Source organism: Mesoplodon mirus (assembly GCF_964341445.2).
Source record: "Mesoplodon mirus genome assembly, chromosome: 3".
Lineage (NCBI taxonomy): Eukaryota > Metazoa > Chordata > Mammalia > Artiodactyla > Ziphiidae > Mesoplodon > Mesoplodon mirus.
Window position 1 is genome coordinate 46,021,190 of NC_138978.1, and position 25,358 is coordinate 46,046,547.

Genomic DNA, 25,358 nt, shown 5'->3' on the forward strand with positions numbered 1-25,358 from the left:
GACGCCAGGAGCAACCTCCCCCAGTATGACAATCAAAATGTCTCCAGACATCGCCAGACGTCTCATGGGAGGAAAAACCGCCCCCAGTTGGGAACCCCTGGGTTAACTCCAACACCGCCTCCTTGAGGAAGTCTTCCTGGAGTCTCTTGGTTGGAATCCAACCCTCTTTCTTCTGGTCACCAATAGCTCAGAGTCCATATCCCAGTCTGCCTGGGGCAGGACAGGGGCTTTAAAGATGTACCTGCCTCCCTTCTAGGCCACGAGCATCTTGAGGGCATTCGCTCAGCAAACGCGGACTAAGGTTTCTCTGTGCCAAGCACTGGAGGACAGCAGGGAGCAAAGCCATCAAGCTGCTGTCCTCACAACTCTCCCGCTCTTAGAGACAGACCCCTATCGAGTCACTGTGAGGATGAGGAGGAACCCTGGAGCCTGGCCTAGTTTGGGGTTCTGGGAAGGTTTCCTCAAGGAGCTGACATCTGAGCTGAAAACTGAGGGATGAGGAGTTAGCCTGGCACAAAGTGTTCCTGGCAGAGAGGACAGTGTGGCCCGGGGCCCTGAGGTAGAAATCTGGCATGTTTGAAAACCTGAGGGAAGGCCCAAATGTCTGAGGCACGGTGGGACGGGAGCTATGGCTAGGAGGACAGGGGGACCTCCCAAGAATGACTCGGTAGGACCCAGGACTTTATTCTAAGAGCAAGAGGGGGGTCTCAGGAGTTAGCAGGGACTGACTGACCTGACAAGGTTTGTGCTTTGAAAACATCACTCTGGCAGCTGGTAGGGAGACTACAAGGGCCAGAACACAGTCTGGTTTCCCTGAACAATTCCAGCAGGACGCACAAAGCAGTGTGGTGTCCATATATTGCATGGTGTGCTATACCCTAATAATACCTGGAAATCAAACTCACCATCTCTCTGCAGAGAAATAGTCACATTAAGTGGGGAAAATAAAGATGATAGTCTCAAGTCAATTCAAGTCAACTTTTAATGGAAAAGGAGTTTCAATGCCAAACTTGGGGCAGGGGGGAGGGTTAATTATTTTCAGAGCTTTTCTGATTTTGGAATTGTAGATAAGGATTGTGGGACCACATTGGGCAGAAGTGCTCTGGACTGAGTCTTAATTCTTTGCCCCATAAACATGGCCTATGTGTGGCCCAGTGCTGAGATGGCATGGAAATAATCTGGCTCTTGAGGAGCTCCCAGTTTGGAGAGGTGGTATTATGTAAGCATCATCCCTGTGTACTGGAGGGTTCAAGGAAGGCTTTATGGGGAAAGCGGCATTTGGACGGGGCCTTTACGGATGTGTAGGAGTCCTGCTGCTATTCTCAAAATGACTGTTCCTGTGTCTTTCTCCCACCCCCACCAGACTGGGCTGTTTGTACAGAACATATGCCTTGTTTTCCCCTAGCTCAGGGTCAGGCACAGAGTCAGCTCTCAGGGGGACCAAATGAACGGATACACCCAGGGGAATAATATTTCAGAAAACTGAAGTCCTGAGGGTGCAGAAATCTACCTGAGGTCACACAGCATTCTAGGTTTCCTGCCTCCAGCCAGTGCCCTCTACCTCCCACAAAGCAGCCTGAGGGGCACAGGGCAGTAGATGCTGTGGCCTCAGGCCCCCCAGGCCAGCCCCACTCACTTGTAGGTCTGGTAGCTGTTTCGAACTTTGATGCCACCCTTGATGAAGCTCACCATGTTCTCGTCCTGCAGGGGGGAGAGATGCTAAGAGCCGGACCTGGGTGGGTAGCCACAGGCTTGAGAGGGATCATACAAGGCTCTGGATACTGCCTGGCCCTCCCTGGGCCCAGCTTTATGAGGGGCCCCGCGTGGGTGGGGTCAGAGACCTCCCCACTCTACCCCTGGTACTTGAGATGAGGGTCTTGCTTGCCAAACAAGACCTCCACAATGCCCAGGGCTCGACCACAACCTCCTGTAGCAGGCTCACATGTACATATACTATGTGCGTGCAGAGAGGCCTGGAGGAGATGCTCCCACCGGTTAACAGAGGAGGGACTGTGGGGAAGGAAGGGAGACGTTCATTTTTGGATTGCTTGTGTTTTTTTTTACAACAAGCAGGTATTTATCACATTTGTAATTTAAAGCGCCAGTACCTGGGGACTTCCCTGGCAGTCCAGTGATTATGACTCCGTGCTTCCACTAGAGGGGGCACGGGTTCAAACCCTGGTTGGGGAACTAAGATCCCGCATGCCACACAGTGCAGCCAAAACAAAAAAGCACCAATACCTACAGTCCACCTGACAGCTCCACTCCCAGGTATACACCCAAGAGAAATGGATGAACATCTTCAAGAATGCTCACAGAATCACTGTTCATAGTAGCCAAGAACCAGAAACAAGCCAGATAGCCTTCAGCAGGATAATGGATAAACAAACTGGTATATTCATAGAAGGCAGTATTACACAGCCACGTACGGTTGGGTGAAGCAAGCAAGTCCCACACAGATTGAGGCCTTAAGAAGCTCAAAGGCAACTAAAACGTAACAATATGCTGTTCAGACATGAACAGGAAGTCGAGAAAACCATTTTTAAAAAATAGGGCGGGGGATGATAAATACAAACTCTAGGTAGTGGTTTCCCCTGGGGGAAGGGAGGCAGAGGGCAAGGAGATGTGCCAGCAGGGTTCTGTTCTCCGGTTGGGTGGGGGGTTCGTGGGCGATTATTTATTATGTGTAGTAATAGAATAAACAAACAACGGAAATAAAAGGCCAGTCATGGTGCAATTATTACAGTGATCCTAACGAAGAATTCAGATTAATCCAATTCTAATCATCTGAGGTCCAAAAAGATAGAAAAATCACTAACAAAAATAAACAGTACCCCAACAATAAAATTTATATGTGCCTCTCCACCCCAGTACACCTATTTACATGACGATTATATTTTATAATTAAAATCCAGGCTTTTTGGTAAAACCATGACGTGATGGTTCTCATAATTTCCACTGTGGTGAGGAGCATAGGCTCTGAGTTGGCCAGACCTGGTTCAAATCCCAGCTCTGCCATTTGCTAACCATGTGACCCTGGGAAAGCAGTTCCTCCCCCACTAATCCTCCCCATCATAGGCCTGTGAGGTGCTGATTAAATAATACATAGAAATGTAGGTAAAAACAAACATGCAATGTGTATAAGGTATGTAAAAACAACATGCCTGTAATGTACATACAAAGCCTGGTATGTTGCAGGTTCTACAAGTCAAGTTCTTGAAGGAATCACGTTTGATTCATTCAGACTAGTCTGCTGAATGAATCAAATGTAAAGCAGGCTCTGTCACCCCCGTGACATAAAAACAGCAGGGAAGCAGCAGTCACGAGATGGAAGCACATCCTGGTAGTGGGTGGGAACGTGTGTGCTCCGTGTGGAGGGGTAGGGCCCATCACCTCTGCCACTGAGCCTGCCCAGGGCCAGGAGTGTTGGGGTGACGGAGCCTCAGTCCTCGCCTCAACCCCAATGGGGCTGGGCACGGCTGCTCTAGACCCTTCAGGCTAAGACGTGGTGATCCATCTTCTGAAACCCCCAGGCTGCTTGTACAAGAAGAGGGTTCCTACCTGCAGGAAGGTCAGGGCTGCTCTCTGCAGCAGGCACTCTGCGTAGCAGACCTCAGCGTGGATTTCCACTGCAGGGAGAAAACCAAAGCCCTGCGGCCTCCTGGGACTCTTGGCAGGAGGCTTGGGCCAAATCCTCCTCATCCCACTTCCCAAAAGGCAAAGGGAGCCTGAGTCAGCACCTGCCTGCCACCTCCCGAATCCCCATCACCAGGCTCCTTGGTGGCACGCACCATTGCCCTGAATTAGCTCACACCCCCGACCCCACCCCCGAGAACGTCAGCACAGGGCCCTGGGCCTTGTTCTCTTGTCCCCCGGGCGTCACTGTAGGTGCTGTGCACCAACACCCCTACAGTGCTGGGATGAAGGGATCAACCCAGGGAAGCCACAGGCTGCAGGAGTAAGGAAGGAGAACTAACGCAGCCCGAGGAGTCAGGAAAGACTTCCAGAAGAAGACACCTGAGCTGGGCTGTTTGAGTTGAACGTGGGATGGAAGGATGAGGCAGGAAGAGCTTTCTCGGCAGAGGCCCAGGAAAGCCAAACAACTCAGGTGCCTGGGGGACAGCTGAGCCACAGAAGGTTGAAATGGGGTGGAGCAGGGAGAGCTTTAGGGGACAGGGAAAGATGAGGGGCAGAAGTCTGGCTGTAAAGGGTCTTAAACACTGGTGGAGGCTTGCAGATTTGGTCCTGCGGGCAGCTGGGAGCCATGGAAGGTAGGAAGGAGGAAGCGGCACCATCATAAGCGCTGTTTTCGCACTGGAACCTTCAAAGGGCTCTCGAGGTGGGGAGGGCCATTCGCCCCTGCACTAAAGGGCCCCAAATTGCTCATGGTTGGCTGCTGCTGTCTCCAGGACTGCCACATGTGGTCACGGCACAAAGGTGCCACATGGCTCTGGCGGCCCAGACCTTCTCAGGAGCATGTGAGATCACTAAGATAATTAAACCAGTAAACCTAACTGCACACACAGTCCTAAGCCTACACTGGCCTGAGGAGCAAAGTGCACGGACCTTGCGACAGCATTTTCTTACCCAATTTCCAGCAGGTAATACTGTCAGGTAAGTGAGTCTCACCTGCACCCCCGCCCTCACCCCACCCCACACCCCCGCCACCTGAGACCAGTCCTCAAAAGGCCCCAGGTCTGACCCATTTGTGTCCCAGTGTCTAGGGCAGGGCCCGGCCCCCTGGGTGACAACTGGGAGGACAGCTGTCCCTTCCCACCCCTTCCTGGGCCTGGAACCGGGCTGCCTGGTGTCAGCAGAGTTGAGAGGACATCCCAGATGCCACACCTTCCGTGAACTGGTCCATAGTGGGGCGGTGCAACAGGCTGTTGAAGGAATCTGTTACAGTGGACTTCCTCCGGTGCCTGAAGAGGAAAACGGGGTCTCAGGTCATTCAGGGAGGGTGAGCGAGGGGCCTGGGCGCCTCCAACAGCATCTCCTGCCCCTCCCGTAGGACTCCACACAGTAAACTCCTGGCAACTCCCCCCAGTCCAGGCCTTCTCACACCCTTGCCCCTGCTGTTGCCTCTGCATGGAGCCCCCTCCCCTGCCTGCTCTACCCTGGCCAGTTCCTAGGCACCCTACAGGACCCAGCTCTGGCATCACCTCCTCCAGGATGCCTTTCCTGTTCCTCCAGCTGGACCCCCACGACCCCATGAGCCTCCCTGCATTGGGCTGGGGTGTTACTGTCTGTGCCTGTCTCCCCGATCAGGCAGTTCAGGCGTCAGAGGGGCCAGGGTCTGATGATTCCCTGGGTGGCCAGTGCCCAGCACAGGGCCTGGCCTAGGGCAGGCAAGGGTGTGTCCCAGTGAATAACGACTCCACCTGTGCATGAACCCTGAGGGTCTATTCATTCACGCGTTCAGGCAGTTAACATGTACTGAACACAAACTATGCACCAGGTCCCGTAACGGATGTCTTCATTCAGTCCCCACAACAACCCTGTCATCACACCCATTTCATGGATGAGGAAAATTCAGACCAGAAAGGGGCTTGCCCAAGGTCAGCGAGTTATTACGTGACAGAGCCAGGATTTGTCTCCTCCCAAGCCAGCCTGGCCCCTGGAAGCCCTCCGTGACTGGCTCAGACAACACAGCTCCTGAGGCAGTGCTAACAGGGAAGGCTTTTAGCACTTGGGGACACCTTTTTTTAGCCAAAAGGAGTAGGACTAATAGTGGCATGTCAGGCACTGGGATAGGCCAAGGTGACAGAAGGATGGGCCTCACAACCCCTCATCCCTGTCCACACCCCCGGCCACGACCTCTGACAGAGCGACTGGGCCTCCTTCAACATGTTGCCAGCAAGTAGGATGTCCTGGCGGTCAAAGGTCATCATGGCCTGCATCTCCAGGATGGTGGCATACGTCAGTGAGTGGTACATGCTCTCCTTGGTTCTGCCAGACAGAAGGGACACGAGAGCATAAACTCCTAGAACTCCAAGGTAGCTGACCCTGTGTCATCACCCACCATCCCCTCCCCCATCCCGCATGGGAGGAAACACAGATCCAGAAAGGGGAAGGGACTCGCCAAGGGCTGACCCATTGCTGCTCAGAAGGCCTCGGATCCCAGCATCTCTTCTTCCTGCTGAGTGGCTCTAAGTGACTCTCCCAATCTGAGCCTCGGTTTCTCACCCATTCCATATGGACGGCAGCGACTCCGAAAGAGCTCAGCAGTGTGCTGGCCTGAGGCGGTACTCCCCTGCTGCCCCACCTACCGCAGGTCCTGCCTCTGGGGTCTCTTCTCTCCTCAAGCCCCACCTCGGGCTTGCCCATCCTTGTTCTCTGGACCTCACTGACCTCGCCACCTCCTGCCTCTCCCCACCCCATCATCTGATCCTGTTGCTCTCTGGTTGAGCCCTCCCGTGACTTCCACATCCCATGAGACAATGCTGGGGGCCCGAGGCTCCACAATTCACAGGCCCTGCCCACCTCTCCAGCCCAGCCCTCTTATCACTTCTGCTTCTGACCCACCATCTGGTCACATTCAAGGCTATACCACACTGAACCATACACACTCTCCTCGAGAAAAGCCCACATTTTCCCTCCTGCAGGGCTTTGTCCTTGCTGTTCCCTCAGCCTGAAATGCCCATCCCCTACCCCCGCATCCCCTGACTCATCTGTCAAGGCCCTCAAATGGCTCAAAAGCCACTGGGAATCCAGGGCTCCCTCCCAAAGGGAGCATGTGTCTAGAACTGAGGCACAGGTCACACTGAACTTATATCAGCCGAGGCTCAGCTCTCTCCCAGACTGTGGGCACCTCAAGGACAGCGCTAGTGTGAGATTTATCTCTGACTCAGCACCAACGTGACAGGGCTGAGCGAGCCGGTCTCAGGAAGCCTCCCCGTCCTGTCTCCCGGCTCCGCCACAGGCCCAGACCTCGCATCTAAAGGGTGTTGGCGGGGAGAGGGGTGGCATTTAGTCTAACACACGCAGAGAGCAACAGGCAAGGAAGGATGGGACCAATGCCAGTCCCCCTCTGTACGTGGGGAAGTCACAATGTATCTGGGCCTTGATTTATGCTTCTGCAAAATGGGGACAATAATGCTGGCCCACCCAAGTCCATGTGGGTCTGGCTGGGGATTACCCTTGCCTGGCACGCAGTAGATGCTGCAGCGATTTTTTGCTCCCTTCCCTACACCCCCTTATTAATTATTTTCCAAACTCCTCAGTGCCAGGCTTATGCTGGGAACTTCAGGGGAGAGAGAGATGACTAAGGTTTATAGACCATCTATTCTATCGTAAGACTTCACCCGTTCCTCATTCATAAAACACCTCTGTAAATTAAGTTGCTTTTTTACTTCTGGGTGATTCTCAGGTGATATTATCCTTGGAAGTCAAAGGTTCATGAAGGTACAGCCACTATGGAGAACAGTATGGAGGTTCCTTAAAAAACTAAAAATAGAACTACCATATGACCCAGCAATCCCACTACTAGGCATATACCCTGAGAAAACCATAATTCAAAAAGAGACATGTACCAAAATGTTCATTGCAGCTCTATTCACGATAGCCCGGAGCTGGAAACAACCTAAATGTCCATCATCGGATGAATGGATAAAGAAGATGTGGCACATATATACAATGGAATATTACTCAGCCATAAAAAGAAACGAAACTGAGCTATTTGTAATGAGGTGGATAGACCTAGAGTCTGTCATACAGAGTGAAGTAAGTCAGAAAGAGAAAGACAAATACCGTATGCTAACACATATATATGGAATTTAAAAAAAAATGTCATGAAGAACCTAGGGGTAAAACGGGAATAAAGACACAGACCTACTTGAGAATGGACTTGAGGATATGGGGAGGGGGAAGTGTAAGCTGTGACAAAGCGAAAGAGAGGCATGGACATGTATACACTACCAAACGTGAGGTAGATAGATAGTGGGAAGCAGCCACAGAGCACGGGGAGATCAGCTCGGTGCTTTGTGACCGCCTGGAGGGGTGGGATGGGGAGGGTGGGAGGGAGGGAGATGCATGAGGGAAGGGATGTGGGAACAGATGTATATGTATGACTGATTCACTTTGTTATAAAGCAGAAACTAATAAAAAAAAAATAATAATAATTAAAAAAAAGGTTCATGAAGGAGACCAGTCCTGGCAGCTGTCGGGACACCTCCCAGGTCTCTGCTAGAACTGCTTATCTGAGGGCAGCGGCTTGTGGAAAGGAGGCCACAGTCTGCAGTGGGGACAGAACTCAGGCTTCAGAGTCTCTCAGACACAGGTTGGAATCCTGGCCTCGCTAGTCCCCAGCTGTGTGATCCTCGTGAGTCTTGTAGCCTCTCTGAGCCTCAGTCTTTTCCTCTGTAAAATGGATACAATAACCCTTCTCTCCCAGGACTTTGGGTGGCTTAAGTAGGGTGCTCAGGCCAGGGCCATAACACCGATGCTCAATGAATGTGAGTCTGAGTCCCTCTGTGTCCTGCCAGGGTCAAGGGTCATTGCCCTACATAAAAACTTTCTCCCTGAGGAAGGGTTTCCCGGGCAGCACACAGATCCACCTCCCAGATAATCCCCTTCCCCCCAGGCCTCTCCAACTCTCACCCTCCTCACCCCCAGGTCCCAGGCCTGGGACTCAGCCCCACCTGCCCAGCCCAGTAGGAGGGAGAGCCCCTCCTGGGCAGCTGGCAGGCGAAGTGGAATTTCTAGTCTGAGGCCCAAGGCCCCGACAGGCACCTGCAGCTGGGAATCCTAGCCCCTCCCCAGCCCATGACGTGGAAGCCCCCAACTCTGGTCTGGACTGGGATTCAGCGCACAGAGGTATAACAACACCCCAGACCTCAGGCACCCCAAGTTTAGTCTGCACTCCACAAAGTCCTTGTTGTACATATGGCGACCAGACCCCTAGAAGCAACGATCCCCTCACCTCTGAGCTAGACCCACCTCTAGGACATGATGCCCAATGGGGTTTCACCTGCCAGGCCTAGACCAGCTGTCAAGATGGGGAGGGCACTGGAAGAGCCATCGGAAGAGCAGGGTGTTGGGACCGGGGACTCCTTGGCCACCTGGAGGTCTGCTAAGCCCAGCGGCCTCCGGCCCTTCCCTCCTCTGCCAGTAGCCAGGGCTCAGGCCCTTGTCAGCTACTCGTCAGCCATCCTGTCCTCACCGTCAGGACGACTGACTCTGACCCAAACCCCACTGCTCTTTCCTGGGGACCCCCCTGCAGTCGCAGCCTAAGGCCTTACTTCCTGAGGACCTCTCTGGGCGAGGATGCCCCCCTGCAGCCTGTCTTAGAGACAGACCCCCTGCCTCCAAGCCACTTTCCTTCACCCTCATGAAATCCCCCCACGCCTCTCAGACCACCTCGCTGCCCTCCTCTCCAGCCCAACCACCTTCTGGGGGACTCATATCCCCAGTCCACCTTCCATCACCCTGCCCTCTCCCTTCTGGGACCTTCCCCAGCTCTCCCCACCCCAGCCAGGCTGACTATCTGTCTTCCTCAAATACACTAGACCCTTGTTCACTGCCAGGCCTTGGCACCGGCCGTTCCTCTGCCTGGAAATGCCCTCTCCATCTGGCTGACTCCTTCTCATCCAACCTCTCTCAACTTCAGTGTCACTTCCTCCAGGAAGACTTCCGGGGCTGGCTTCATGGGTGTGCGATCTGTGCAGTCACACAGGGCTCCATGCTTGGTTTAATGCTCTGCTGTCACCGTCTTGAAACCCTTAATAATTTTTGAACAAAGAATTCCACATTTTCACGTTGCAGTGCACCCCGGAAAGTATGTGGCTGGTCCTAAAGCCATTATTTCTTGTTTCACTGGTGCCGTGAGGAACCCTGAGAAGGGCCCACGCCCTGCTCGGTACTGCAGCCCCAGAACCTGGCCCGCCGCCGGCCACACGAGGGCACTCCTGAGGTGCTGCCGAGTGAACCGGCCCCAGGCGCCCAACTGCCCCATCCCATGGGTCACAGCTTGACCTCCCCGTCAGCCCAAAGGCCAGCTCTGCTTCTGGAGTCCTGCACGATACCACCCACCCTCCCAGCCACAGACTCCCCGCCTTCCGCCTGTGTGATCTCTCCAGTCACTCCCACTGCGCCATCCCCCCACCTCCAGCCTGTCCTCTCTCCCTGACCCCCCAGCTGAGCTTCCTCATACCAGCCACTCTCTTGTCAAAACCCTCACTGCTGGCCTGCCAACTCCCGCTGCCCTGGTTAGGAGCCGCGCGACCGCCTACTTTCTCCGCAGCGCTGCCACTGAGCAAGGCAGGAGGAAGCCGCCAGCCACGCGGACAGGCACGCTGTGAGCGGGGCCCCCAACCTCGGCCCATCATGCCACTCATAAACTTCTGCCCAGTCCCTGTCACCTCCCCAGCCAAGCACCAGCCTGGCCCCTCCCTCTCAGCAGGGGACTTTGCTTCCTCCCTCAGAGGAATCCGGGACAGTGCAGGGGCACACCGCCCTCCCTCTGCCCCACACACCTGTTCTACCTCCTTCCCTCCCTCCTGGAAGAGGCGGCAGGTGTGAGGCCTTCTGTGCCAGGGAAACTCCACCTGCTTGAGATCCAGGATGGCCCAGGAGGCAAAGTGTGGGTTGTGGAGCTGAGTGGGGCTGGATGTGCATCCTGGTCCTGCTACTTATCAACCATGACCATTTTTTTCATCAAATGAGTAGTGTCGATACCATGTTCCAGGGACAGTGCTCAGGGACATACACAGCATGAAGTAAAATAAACTAGAAGCTACTCAAAGAAGTGAAAAAGGGAAAGCAAATGGTGTATATATGGTGACATATATACACCAATCTGTATAAAACAGATAACTAATAAGAACCTGCTGTAAAACAAACAAACAAACAACAAAGTAGTATAACATGCAGGTTCCGGTGTTAGTTTGGGGGAAAAAAAAAGAAAGAAGTGAAAAAGGGAAAGCAGAAGCTGGGGGGTTGGGGGGGGGAGGCTTGGAAAGCCCAGTTACTCCCGGAGGGCAAAGTGTGGGTAACAGTGAAACAAGACACCATGCATGCCATGGGGAGCAGTGGATGACACTGACCCCCAGCATCCTTCACAGCTTCAGTGGCTGTGAATGGGGAGAGGAGACCATTTTTGAGCAAGAATTATTTTATCTAGACCAGTGGTTCTTAACAGAGATGAGGAGGTATTTTTACTGAATCTGCCTGCCCCTCCCCTGACAGCTGGCAATTTCTGGAAACATTATTTGGTTGTCACAAGAAGGGGTGGGGAGTGTGCTCATGACATCCACTATTTGGGGAGGAAGTGCTTCAACTCAAAAGAAAGCAAAGACCCTTTTCCGGAATGGGGCAGGAGTCAAGAGAAAGAGGTTACAGTGCCTCACATGTGAGATGAAAGGTGGCCTCACAGGAAGCCAGTTCTCTCTGTGGTGCTTCCTTCAGGGCAGGCGTTGCCTCCTGGGGGCCTGAGTTGCGGGACCCCTAGTAGAGGGCCCTCCTGAGGTGAGGGAAGGTGAGGTAGCCCCTCAGCGAGGAGGGGGCTGAGGGGGCAGTGGCAGAGAGGAGCCACTTCGGGACGGGTAGTGACCAGGAGGGGAGAGGAGCCGGGGAGCCTTCCTAAAGCACTGGGAGGGGAACCTGGATGTTCAGTGATGGGGCAAGATGGGGCCTGGCCTGCCTCAGGCAGCGGCCCCACTCCTGAGCAGACCTGGCCCTGCCGTACCTCAAGCCGGATCCCCCCCAGAGGGTGGGGATGAGGTGTGAGGACTGCTCGCGGAGTGACTATGGTACGACTCAGGACCACGAAGCCCTGGAGCTGCCCCGCTCAGAAGCTGGGCCACTGACCCCAGAGAGGAGATGGATGGGTCAGTCAGGTCTAGAGAAACTGAACAGGCCTGGCTTGGGGCTTGGGGAAAGCCATACCCCTACCCCAGCACTTGCTTTCCCTGGGGACCTGGGGGAACCAGTTGTGGCAGAGGACAACCTAGAGCTGAAAAGAGGGGATCAGGCAAGCAGACAGCAGACATGATTAGACCCCTGGTCCCTCACCCCTATCCCAGTCCCAGAACTCAGGCAGCCAGGGGCTCTCTGTCCAGATTGAGGAATGGAGGATTCTTCTCTGGAAAAGCTAACATCTGGGGCCCACTCTCTGCCAGATCATCCAAAAGCTGAACCCACCAATTACAAGGCTTCTTGGCCCAGACTTTCCAGTTGGCCTTTGAGTGAATGTGCTCTTAAATACGACCAGACAGCCAGGGACCGTCGGGCATTTCAGCGTAGCGCCCCCCGCCCTACCATGAGGAGAGTACTCCCCCCATTACACAGAAAAAGGAAACCTGGAGAAAGCCAAGATTATGCAGGGAAAGAATAAAATATTTTTAAAAGAGATAATATTCTGCGATAATAGTAATAACAACAATAAATACTTATTAGAGGGCTTGCTACATGCCAGGTCCTATCCTCAGGACACTCATATTTTTAAATATACATATAAAGAACACAGTGCACTCATAAACAAAGAATAAGATGTTTTAGGAAAAAAAGAACATTCAGAGAACACTGAAGAGTACTAGGGAATTAATCATATGATTACACACAAGAAAGAAAAGTCAGTGGATTTAATGATAAGGTTGAGGAACTCTCCCATAAATCAGAGGAAAAAAGATAAAGAAATGCGAGGGGGGTGGTGTGCGGATAAATATCTTAGAAGAGGACTGATCCAGGAAGTCCAATACCTGCCTTAAACAAAGCCCAGGAAAGGGAAACAGAACGTGGAAGGATCATACGAGAGGATTTCCTAGAACTCAGTTTCCGAATAAAAAAATACCAAGGGGACTTCCCCACTGACGCAGTGGTTGGGAATCCGCCTGCTAACCAAGGGACACGGGTTCGAGCCCTGGTCCGGGAAGATCCCACACGCCACGGAGTAACTAAGCCCGTGCGCCACAACTACTGAGCCTGCGCTCTAGGGCCCGCGAGCCACAACTACTGAGCCCGTGTGTTGCAACTACTGAAGCCTGCGCACCTAGAGCCCGCACTCGGCAACAAGAGAAGCCACTGCAATGAGAGGCCTGCACACCGTAATGAAGAGTAGCCCCCGCTCGCTGCAACTAAAGGAAGCCTGCGTGCAGCAATGAAGACCCAGCACAGCCAAAACAAACAAAGAAAAAAAATGCCAAGTAAAAAGACCTACATTCTGGCACATCATTGTGAAATTTCAGATTTGCAGGAATAAAAGAGAAGATCCTAAACATCTCTGGAGAAGGAAAAAAGACCCCATGCCACGTTAAGAAGAATTAGGATTCTCCCGGCTACGGTACATGCCAGAAAACAGGGCAGAAAACAACGCCTTCAAAATTCTGAGGGGGGGAAGATCATATTCATGCAACTCTCTCTTTGGAAATTTCTAGAGGACATGCTCTAGTAAAATGAGGGAGGATACCGACATGAGAGAGAAAAGGCCAGGCCAAGCAAACAGGAGAGAAGCAAAGGGGATTCCAGGAGCCAGCTGGAAGGTGGCCAGTAAACAGGCCTGTCCTCCAGGGGAGAGGTTTCCAGGAAAAAGAGGGACTGAGGGCTTACCTGATACGTCTGAGTATTTACGGAAAACCTCATGACTTGATGGAGTAGTTATAAAGAGGTCAGGATAAACGTATAGCGAATCAGGCAAATAAAAAAAACAAGACAATTATTAACTCCAGAAGGAAAATGTAATCTTATAATGTAAGACTTGTCTCTGCAATGAGCATAATTACATAGTTATAATAGTGAGAACACTGATTACTGATTTAGCCAGATATTGTGATATAATGATAGGAGGAGGGAAGGGAGGTGAGGCAGGGGCATAAGAGAGCTAAATTCTTGTCAACCATCAGGTGATGTGTAAAAGCAAAAAGTAACAAGAGTGAATTTTATGGTATGTGAATTATATCTCAACTTAATTTCAGTTTTTAAAAAATTGAAAAAAGTGGTAAGTAAAGAAAGAGCACTCTAAGCATATTATTTAGAAATAAGGCAGGGAATTCCCTGGTGGCACAGTGGTTAAGAATCTGCCTGCCAATGCAGGGGACCCGGGTTCAATCCCTGGTCGGGGAAGATCCCACATACCACAGAGTAACTAAGCCCGTGTGCCACAACTACTGAGCCTGCGCTCTAGAGCCCGCGAGCCACAACTACCGAAGCCCGCGCACCCTAGAGCCCACGCTCCGCAACTACTGAAGCCTGCGCTCTCTAGGGGCCGAGTGCCACAACCACTGAGCCCACGTGCTTCAACTACTGAAGCCCACGTGCCTAGAGCCTGTGCTCTGCAACAAGAGGAGCCACCGCAATGAGAAGCCCACACACCACAACTAGAGAAAGCCTGCACACAATGCAGCCAAAACAAGAAATAAGGCAGTCAACACTAGAAGAAATGGCTAAACTACAGTCATCATTGCCCTAAAGCCTTGAGTGAAAGCAACTCAAGTCTTCAGCGCTTTGGAGGAAAATAACAAAAAGGGGCTGTTTTAGGGCTGGATTCAGTGGGAACAAGAAATCAAAGTGGAAGAAGCTGCAAGACCTGAGGGGAAGGAAGTCACAGTGACCTTGGGGAGGGCCTGGCTGTTCCTGGCTGTGGAATGGGGACCCTGAGCCATTTTTATGGGATTCTCAGGGGTCATAGTGACCCAGAAGGCTGAAGGCGTTGAGTTACACAGGGTTCCTCTCACATAAAACCTCTGGTTCTCCATCTGACATCCACATCCCTACACTTACATGTGTGTGTGCATGCACACACACACACACACACACACACACACACACACACACTCCATACCCAACCTGGGCTTAAGCCTCACCTGGGCTGGAGGTAGCTGAGTGCTTCTGAGAACTGGTTGGTGAGGAAGAGGTCCAGGGCAGTCATGCACTGGTCCAGGGACTCATGGAGGCTGCTCACAGGAGTCCTGATGAGAGAGACACAGGCATGACCTGGGAGCTCTCAAAAGAGCCTCAGTTGAGAGGCTCGACTGTCCTGGCTGGAACAGAGCCGCCCAAGGCCCACTCGAACTCCCTGGTGGTCCTTGAATGCCTGTCATGAGCTCCTCCAGGCTGCCCACTCTGTACTAAGACACAGGACAATTTGGACCTACCTCTAAGTGTTCCTAAAGGTGGGAGGGGGAGCAGAAGGGGGTGGTGTCATCTGAGATCGTGGGGAGGGGCTGAGGATGGGATGTGGTGGGTTGGTGCAAGGAAACCTCAGGAATAAATTTATCTTACTTCTCACAAGGGTAAAAGGAGTCTTTGTGGCCCTTCTGACCCATTGGACTTTTCTGCCCCCACTGGGGGGCACAGCCTACCCACTAAACCCCACTTCAGCTCTTTCCTTCCTCTTCCTTCTCTAGGCCTTCTCCTGGCCTCCTCAGGCCTGCACTCTAGAACCCTACAGGCGCTGTCACAACGGGCCATAGTGGGCAGCCACCCTGTAAGAGCTGCCCAGGGCCTTTTATGTTCAAGGGCCACCTTCCCAATGGCACCTCCAGTACACCCGACCTCCTTCCAGTCCTTACACTTCTTGAAAGCTCTTATCACCCTCTGACATATATATATTTTTTTACTTATTTTTGTGTTTATTGTCTGTCTCCCTCCACTAAAATATAAGCTTCCTGAGGGCAGGAATCTTTGTTTTGTTCACTGCTGTATCACCAGCACCTAGTATCTGGTACAAAATGGGCTTCTGATAAGTATAGCTTAAGTCAGTGAATGAATGAATGGATGGATGGATGGAGAGTCTTGGGCTAGGAGAGCAAATCCCTGACCTTTCTGAGCCTCAGCTTCCCATCTGAAAGATGAGAGATGATCCCAAAAGTCCTGTCTGATGGTCTTATGAATGTCTCTTCTCAAGGGGTCGCTTTTAAGTAGAGAAGGTTCTAAAAAGTGTCACGATCTCACTGAAAGGAGATCCTTTCCCCCCAAAGTTAATAAAAGTTCTTTCTCCACCAGGTAAACTTCTACACCTATCTTAAGGCCCAGCTCTAATATCTCCTCCTCTGTGATGCATCAACAGAACTTCCCAGGCAAAATGAAACATGTTTTGGTCAGAACTGAACTTTTGTTTGTTCTCCCAAATCTGTTCTCCAGATTTGCCATCTCAATAAATAGTACCCCTCGACCAAGTTTCTCAAGTCAGAAATAGTCATCCTTGACACATCCTCCCCCTGGCCTCCGTCATCTACTCCATCAATAAGCCCTATCAGTTCTACCTCCTGAACATCTCTTAATCCACTTCCTTCTACACCCAGTGCCCCTCAGTCCAGGCCACTACCATCTGTACCCACATCTGATGGAAGACCCCTCCTGTACTCCTGTCCATTCCTAACTCTTCTCTCTCTCTGTTATCCCATTTTATTGTTTTTCATGCCTCTTTTCTCTCTTCTTTGCCATCTCGTTCACTCTCTCTGTTAGATTCTAAGTAATTTCTTTAGATCTTTCATTTCGCTAATTCTCTTTAAGTGGGTCTCATCTGCTACTTATCCTCTACTGAGTTTTCAATTTCAGTGATTTTATTTTTCATCTCAGAAATTCCACTTGGATCATTTTCAAATCTGCTTGGTCATTTTGGGCAGTATTTTGCCCTGCGTATCGTTGCAAGTCTACCTTTGATTTCTTTACACATTTTAAACACAATCAGTTATAATCAATATCTTATCACTCTAGGATCTTAGACTCTTAATTCTGCTATTTCTTGCTTCTGGTATCTATTGCTCACAGTGACTTCTTTGTGCGTTTTGTAATTTACCATGAGCTCCTATTTGACTGACCCCAAAGGGATCTTGAAATGAGAATCCATTCCTCCAGAGAGGATTTTCATTGACTTCAGCCAGGTTCCCTGGGGTGCTACCACCCCCAAGAACATTTATGTTACTTTTTTTAGTTTAGCATTTCCAGGACCACAGAGGTAGTGTATATTCAAACCTGAAATTTGTGTGAGGGCAGACCAACATGTATAACTGTCCAGGGAGCCTCTTTGTCCCCACAAGAACTGTCGTCTCCCTCTGTGGTGGGTGGGTGTTTTTTTCTAGTCAATGCCCCTATTTGCTGAGGATGCCCTTTGAAGGTGGCAGATTCACGTGAGGTGGTGGGAGGCTAAGTTCCAACTCTTCACACTGTTGTTGCGTAGCCCCAAGTCCTTATTTCCCATTCCTTAAGTGTCATTAAAACTCAAGATTCTAGGTTTCTGGAATTTGTAAATACCCTCACGTTGCTGTGGCTTCATCTTATTTACCAGCCTGATTTCAGCTCTCTCTTAATTCTTGGCTTGAGAGGATTTGTTACTTCTGCGGGCACTCAGGAATGTATTTTAAAGGATGTATGTTGTAACTCATCCAGCCTCTAGGTAGATTTTTTTAAGGGATAATGTAGGAAGCATTATTCCCTTTACTCTGTCCCTCTCATAATAGCCAAAATTATCTTTTTAAAACTGAAATCTGACCATGTCACTTCTGGATTTGAAATCCTTCACTGTCTTACTCTTAGGATAAAGATCAAGTTCCTTTCCAGGGACAAAAAGGCCCCACTGGAAGCAGCCTCCGCCCCCCTCTTCACGAGGCAGGGACAGAGACTTCCTTGGCACCCAGGGCTTAGCCTAGTGAGTGGTGTTCATTCCACTGTCTCTGTTGCATGAATCAATGAAAAGGCAGTGAGTACCTACTGCCCCAGGCATTTAACTGGCTCTCCGTGAGCCCTCACAAAGCCTTGTGGAGTGGGGTTATTATCTCCATTGCAGATGAGGAGACTGAGGCACAGAAGAGAGGTGACTTGGCCAAAGTCACACGCCTAAGCGTGGGTTCTAACCCAAGTTTCTGCCTGAGCCAGTGCCCACCAGCTCAGCCCCAGGAAGTCAAGCCCATTGTCCTGGCTTCTGCCCATCTCTAAACAATTCCAGAGTCGAGAGCCTACCTCCCACTTCTGCACACACCCCGCTCCCACCCCCACCTCCAACCCCATCAAGAAAGAGGTTCTGCCTCCTTGGTCTACCTGGAGAGAAAGATGCACAGACAGATGGACAGACAGCACAGAAGCGCATAGTCCCTCCCCTGGCAGCCCCAGAACCACTTCCCCTTAAATGTCATGAGGTGGGTCTGCGGTGACCTCTCCAGACGGGCAGCTGCTTTGGGGCAGTCCTGGAGCTGATTTCTTCCCTGCCACAAATATCCACCGATCTCTGGCTCTGGGCCAGGCCTGGGGCTGGACTCTGGGGAAAGAAACTGGACCCAGACGTGGGCCTGCCCTTGAGGGCTACAGTGACGGCCAGAGCCATCAGGGCCGTGATCATGGGAGTCACTGGGGGGCTGGGGAGGCCCGGAAGTGAGAGGGGTGCCGTCAAGGAAGCTTTCTGGATAAGATGGCCCTGAATTGAGGACAAGATGGAGAAGGAAGTCCCAGAAGAGGAAAAGAGTGTGAGCAAAGGGCTGGAGGCACGATACCATAGTGAGGAGGGGGCACAGGCCATCATGGGGCAGGTGGAGAAGACAGAGGCTCTGGAAGGCCTGTAAGTGGACGGGTGGGATGGGGGCATCCCAGCTGGCTGGGGAGCTCAGGCAGGCTGGGGACATTGGCCCCATTTGACCTAATAATAGCATGAACAAACACCTATCACCACTACGAGAATATCACTTCAAGTTATCTAAATTGATGACTGCATTATTTCACTCAGTCCTCCCACTAGCCCCAAGAGCCAGATGTTCTTATCTGCACTTGATAGATAAGTGAGGACAGTGAAGACAGGAACCTGATGTCCTCCTCCCAGGAACCTGGGAGAAGACAGAAATACTTTCTGCAAAAGCAACCTGCCAAACCATTCCCCTCCCCTGGCTGTGACTGAGGTCCCCACTTCTCTGCAGGCTGTCCCATGTCTTTAAGGCCTTTCTGCTCCAAGCCACCCTGCCGGGGCCCTGGCCAAAATATTCCTGGGTTCCCAAGTGGTGATGGTGGCCTCTTTGCCGTGCCAGGTGGAAACTCTGGTATGGGGAGGATGCTGAGCAGGGTGGAGCGTGGAGCATGGCTGGTGACTACTAACACCAGGAACTTTAGCGTAGTGGGGGAGGGGGCTTGAAGCCAAAGTGAGAAGAGGGCCACCCCACTCCCCTTTCCTCCCACGTCCCCATGGTGGTCTGCCTGGAAACCACTACCTTAGTGTCTGATGGGCAGAGCTGGGGGACCCTCTTCTCCGCTGGAGACAGGAAACCCTCCTACCCCAATCCCAGTCAGGGTGACATGGGTGGGGCAGCGGAAGCAGGGCGAGGCAGTCATTCAGAGAGCAGACTGGAACCAGAGCTGGTTTTTACTTCCTTACAGCATTCAGGGGGGACTTTTGGCTCAGGGGGTAAGGCAACCTGTACATGGGGATCTGTCACTTCCACAGTGACCTTTCTAAATTGCAAATATGATTGTGACTCTGATCCCAGACTCCCGCTTAGCTGTGCATAAAGCGAGTACCACGTGGCAGGGAGTGATGTGGTGTGGCCTAGGTAGCATGGAGTTTTGAAAGCAGTCAACCCTAGACTCAAGCTGCAGCTCAGCAATCACTTGTTGGAGAAAAGTGGGAAGGTTCTTTAACCTCTATGAGCCTCAGTTTCCTCATCAATGAAATGGGAATGACCTACCTCCCAGGGTTGCTGAGAAGAATGACTGAGACAGTGGAAAGCACAATAAGAAGTATTCAGGAAACGTTAGCAAATTTTCTTTCCTAAGATTATGTATTTCCATCATTTCTTTTACTGAGCAGCACCACTTTTATGAAACTAAGTAACTTTAAAAGATTGAGTGTACATATCCTGTAAAATCCCAGCAATTCCACTCCTACCTGGCAACGTGGAAGAACACTCACATATGTGCAAAGGACAATCATTCAAGAATATTCAGTGTTTGAATAGCAAGACACTGGGAACCACCTCAGTGTTCACCAAGAAGCCTGGATAAATAAATAAATGATGGTCTCTACATCAGGTGGCATATCATACTTCAAGGCAAGTGGGGACCAGGGCTTCAAGGATCAAGAGAGCTAAATCTCAGTAACCTGAAGCTGAGTGAGAAAAAGCAAGCTGCAGAATGATTTGTGCTATATGACTCCATTTACAGAAAAAACTTAAAGAACTACATATTTTTTAGGCTTATACATACTCAGCAAAAGAATAAAAACAGAGAAATGATAAAACCAAAATTCAGGATGGTGACTATCTCTGTAGAGGGAAGGGTGGGCTGGCCCACAGAGATGGTTTATTTCTTACAAAGAATATGAAATAAACAGGGCACAATGTTAACGTCTTTTGATATTCTTCTGAAGGCTGAAAATATTTCATAATTTTTAAAGTGGAGGAGATTTAAATGTTGGTCTTTTCACCACTGAGCCTCACACATGGGGCTGGGTCCAGAGCAGGCCTGGGAGTGTTTGTTGACTGACTGAATGAGTGTCTATGGGGAAGGTGGAACTGCTTTGCCCCTGCTCTGCTCAGACCCCACCAGAATAGCACTGAACAGGGCCAGGGACAGATGGACCTGGAGGGCACGCAGGTGGGTAGGTATGGTTTAGTGTGAGGATGACCTGCCAGTGCTAGAAGGGCAGGCTCACTGCCCTGGAGGCCCAAGGAGGGGCCAGAGGAGCCCTGGGTTGTAGAGAGGCCTCAGTCAGGGATGTGAGTGTGCAAGGAAGGAGGATGAATGAGGGTTCTAGTCTGGGAGTTCAGGATTCTTTAATAGGTGCCCTGCTCCATGCCTGCCTTCTCTCCTGGAAACCATTTTTCTGGGCTCAATGGGGTGGTGCTCAGGACTGGGCAGAAGGGAAGCTTCCAGATTTACAAAGACCAGCCCAGAGAAGGAAGGGAGTAGCCAGCCCAGCCTCCCTGTATTTTCCAAAGGAGGGACCAGAAGTCTAGGGAGGATAAAGGACTTGGTCGATGTCATACAAAACACTGCCTGACTCACCAGGCAACCCTCCCCCAGGCCAGGGTGTCCACCGGCCACCCAACTTCCAAGCCCTCAGCCTGGGACACGCACAGGCCCTGTGGAGGCCTCCAGCTGACAGCTGGCACCAGCCGAGTCACCTCCCTGTTCATGTGTTAGCCCTGAGGCCCTAGGCAAACACTGTCCCTAGTGTTGAGGCTCCAGGCAGAATGGCAGCCCTCCCAGCTCACCTGCGCAGGATCTCCACCCAGCAACCTCCTAGCAGTGCCAGCTCCCAGCAGCAGGGCTCCCAGCCCCTATCCACGGGGGTCCAGGAATGGCAAAGAGTTGCTCCAGGTCTCCCAGCAGCTGGCAGCTGGCACTGCTACAGGGGCGGTGTAGGGGTCCTACAGGGTTCCTCAACGGGGTGGGGTGGGGATGAGCAGAAGTGCCACGTTGAAAGTGACAACACCACCTTTACTAGCCCTGTTCCTGTTGTGCCCGGTGGGCCGGGCCGGTTCCTATCTTAGTCATTTAACTCCTCCGAATATCCCCGAAGATGAAGTACTGTCTGGCATCGCTGGGTTCAAATCCCAGGCCCACTTCTCACCTCCTGGGAAACCTAAGACAAGTCATTTAAGAGCTACTGCTCAGTTTCCTCACCTGTAAGGGAAATGACAATAAGAGCCCACCCACAGGTGTGGAGGTGTAAACGCCACAAGCGGAGGAAGGAGGCTCTGACCCGGCCGTGGACACAGCTTCCTAACAAAGTTGGGACCCAGCGGGGAGTGACCGACCGACCCAGGGTGCCCAGGGCCTCCACCGTCCCCGCGCAGCCCCCTCCCCGCTCCCCGGAGGCGGAGGCGGCGGCACCCGGAGGCCGGGAGGGGCGGGGGTCGCAGTGCCGCCCCGCAGAGGCTGGAAGCCGCAGTGCGGGCCTCGCGGGAGGCCAGGCCCGGCGCCGCCCCCCGCCGCCCGCCCGCGCCCTCCGGGGCCGCTCCGCAGCGCACTTACCCTGCCGGCACGGCGCCCGGGGAGCCGGCCGTGGTCATCGCCGAGGGGGGCGGACAGCGTACCCCCGCGGACGCCAGCCGCGGCCCAGGTGCTGCCGCCGGAACCCCGAGCGGGCGCTGTGCCGCCGAGCCGCGGACGCGGCGGCCGGGGAGGGGCGCGCCGGGGGCGGGGAAGGCGGCGGGGCAGGGCCGGGCCTCGGTCTGCCCACCTGCGCAGTGGGGCCAGGCCGCCGCCCGCCCGCGGCCGACCGCAGACGCGGGCCCAGCAGCGGGCGGGGGCTGCTTGGGGCCGGCCCGCCAGCGGAAGGCGCCCCCGCCCCACCTCCGCTCTGACGGGTAAGACCCCGGGGCGCCCAAGGTCTGCCCGGCCCATGCCCCCGGGAGCGGGGGCGCGCTCCTTCCTCAAGGAGCCCCACCAGTGTGGTCCTGGGAAGTTCTCCTAGGCCTGAGGTCCACCTCCCTGCCACTCTCACCGCCCCCGACCCGAGCCCTTCATCATCCTACTGCATCGGTGGGGGGCATTCATGCAAAGAAAGACATGGCCTCCAGAGTCAGGCTTGGATTTTAATCCCACCCACTTGTCCACAGCTTGACTGTGTTTGCAGGCGACCAGAAGGCAGAAAATAACGCGGTTTAGCACTCACTGCTAGCCAGCAGTGCACACTCGCCTCCTCAAATAGTCCCCATAGCTGCCATTTTACAGATGGGGAAACTAAGGCACAGAGTTCACGTGACTTGCCCAAGGCCACTCACCTAAAAAATGGCAAGTCGTGATTGGAACTCAACCCTCCTGACTCCAAAGTGCACACCCTTGCCCTCTGGGACCCCTCTCCCCTGAATCCCCAGGGCCTATGTGGAGTCACCCATAACACTCCTCAGATGCCTACTGTGTGCCCAGCCCTAAGGTATATGTCTAGGACCAGGGTTGAAGCCAACCTGGTCTCCTGGCAGAAGAGCCACTGGCCCATGAAGAGTTAACCAGCTACCACGTCCGGGGCCCAGATGCTCTTAATCATGACTCATCAGAGCACGTGGCTGCCATTAGACCTGTCCCTTCCCAAAGACAGGGGACAGAAGGAGGAGGGACTCCAGCACCCCTGGATCTGCCCTGAGCTCCAGGATGTTAGAAAAGGAAACAGGAGGAGTCTGGAGAAGCAGCCATGATAGAAAGAGGGCTTGGACTAGGTCCTGGGAGAGCCAGGCAGACTGGGCCTGGTGGCAGAGGGGAGAGGTTTAGGGGATTACTGTTTAAATCTAAACAGGTTGCCTGGAAAGGTAGTGAGTTCTTATGCTCTCCATGTGTGAGCAGAGGCCAGGTGCTCACTAGCAAGGGTCATCCCACCTCTGGGATTCTGACATAAGCATGGAAAAGATAATTAACGACAAGGAGTGGGCTATGATAACATCCACTGTCATCTACAGAAGTCCAGATAAGGGAGAGTGCTATATAGGCTGGGGGCTTCCTGGAGAAGGTGGACAGAGTTGAGCCTTGAAGTTTGTATTATTTATACACAATGAAGTTGTAGAAAGGATGTACGAGATGGGTACATGGATGAAAAAGCATGGAAGTGGGCAAAGGTACACTGAGGACAGCTGGAGTTTGTGAAGCTGGTGAGAAGACCAGTGAGAAGACCAGCACTGTGTGTAAAGAGGAGCCTGGGTGAGGAGGCTGGCGGTGGGGGGGTGGGGGGTCTTGTCACATGCCAGGCACTTTCAGGTCTCTGGGCATTTGCACATGCTGTTCCCTCTGCCTGGAACACACCTTCTTCCTTGTCACATATTATTCATTCATTTAACCAAGGGATGATCCAAAAGCTTACAATTGAAAGGCTTCTTTTTAAAAAAAAAAAGAATACAAATTTACCAATATAAAATTGCCAGGGTCCTCCCAGAGCCTTGGGAGGGGCCAGGTGAGTAAGGAGTTCTGAAGGTTTATGCTACATTAGCTTCAAAGTAAATCTTTACTGTATTTGACCAACATTTATTAAAATACTGCCCTGTGCGAAAGCTCCTACTCACCCTGCAGGTTTCAGTTCAGATGCCTCCTCTTCCAGGAAGCCCTCCCTCCCTAGATGGGTCAGGGGCTTCCTGGGCACACACTGCTCTAACCCACTTTGACCTCCCCTATCACCCTGGGTGAACACCATCTGTGTATGGTGGGGTGGAGTGAGGTTTGTATGTGACTGTCTCTGCCATCAGACTGGGACCTTCTGGAGGGTAGGGCCTGGTCAGACATCTCTGTATCAGTGCCTAACTAATCACCAAAAACTTTAACACTGAGCCTAGCACTTTACCATTTTCTTCTGAGGTAATGATTATAACAATGACTGAAATTCATCGAAGGCTTATTATGTGCCACACATGTTAAGTATGTAACGTGGATTATCTCGTTTAATGCACACTTTTAACCACCTCTCTGAGCCTCAGTTCCTCATCAGTAAGATGGAAGTACTGCCTGCTTCAAAGGGTCATTGTGAGGATTAAGCATTTATATGTGTAAAACACCCGGAATGGTGCCTAGCATGTGCTTACGGTGTTACATAAGTGCCCTGACGATGGTGGTGGCAGTGCCAAGGTAGACGCTATTATTCTCCCCCTTTTACAGATGAAAACTGAGGCTCAGCTTTGCCTTCAGAGCTAGAACTCTGCCTATGCCACAACGGTGGCAGTGATGCTGGGGCCACTCGCCTGGTGAGTCAGAGCATCAGAGTGGCCCACCCCTCCTGAGGGTTCCACCTGGGTAGTATCCGGCCCCCAAGAGCTCCTGCCTAGCCCCACCCCTGGGGAGCATGTTAGTCACCATTATTTCTGCCTCCCAACCCCGGTGACCCTGCTCAGGTCTCCTGCTCATTCCCAGGGGACCAGGAGAGCATCCTGAGTCCTGGGTTCCCTCCTCCCCTGCCAGGGGACCTTTTTTTCTGGTGCTTTGTGCCTGGGAGATGCGAGGCCTGTTTTCCTCTCTCATCTTCTCCCCAGCCTGCAAGAACAAACCACTGGGCTCACTGCACTTCTCAGTGGCCCTGAGACGTCTCAATATAGACTGTTTTCACCAATACCATCTCTCAGCTTAAGAAGGCCTTCAGGAAATTCCCTGGTGGTCCAGTGGTTAAGACTTTGGTGCTTTCACTGTCGGGGCCCGGGTTTGATCCCTGGTCAGGGAACTAATATCCTGAAAGCTGCATAGCGTGGCCAAATTTTAAAAAATTAAAAAAAAATAAAAAGAAGAAGGTCTTCAATAAGTATCTGTTTAGTGAAACCTCCTCAGAATGCTCCAGAAAGCTCCATAGTAGCTTTATCTCCCATCCTACAGATGAGAAGACTGGGGCTTGGACCAAGTGTGACTTGGACTCAGGTCTAGCCATATCTTAAACCAGGTCTCAATTCTATCCTGTAGAGAAAATGTGTGAAATGTGTGTGTGTGTGTGTGTGTGTGTATCACAGAAATAGGGGTGTGAGCATGTGAAAAGTGAT

General features: G+C 52.3%; 1 protein-coding gene across 4 annotated transcripts in view; it reads right to left on the reverse strand.

Annotated features, from left to right (window-relative positions):
• The window catches only part of TTC39A (tetratricopeptide repeat domain 39A), a 41,282-nt gene extending 19,296 nt beyond the window's left edge, over window positions 1-21,986 (reverse strand). For 2 of the 4 annotated variants that reach the window (XM_082613659.1, XM_082613661.1), the window contains exons 1-6: window positions 21,889-21,986; window positions 14,796-14,900; window positions 5,818-5,949; window positions 4,846-4,922; window positions 3,562-3,629; window positions 1,637-1,701 (exon numbers count right to left, since the gene is read on the reverse strand). In XM_082613659.1, the coding sequence (XP_082469785.1) occupies window positions 1,637-1,701; window positions 3,562-3,629; window positions 4,846-4,922; window positions 5,818-5,949; window positions 14,796-14,900; window positions 21,889-21,926 (485 nt within the window). In that variant the 5' untranslated portion in view covers window positions 21,927-21,986. The remainder of the gene's footprint in view (window positions 1-1,636; window positions 1,702-3,561; window positions 3,630-4,845; window positions 4,923-5,817; window positions 5,950-14,795; window positions 14,901-21,888) is intronic. The other 2 variants (XM_082613662.1, XM_082613660.1) reach the window with 2 other exon arrangements.
• Between the last annotated feature and the right edge of the window lie 3,372 nt (window positions 21,987-25,358).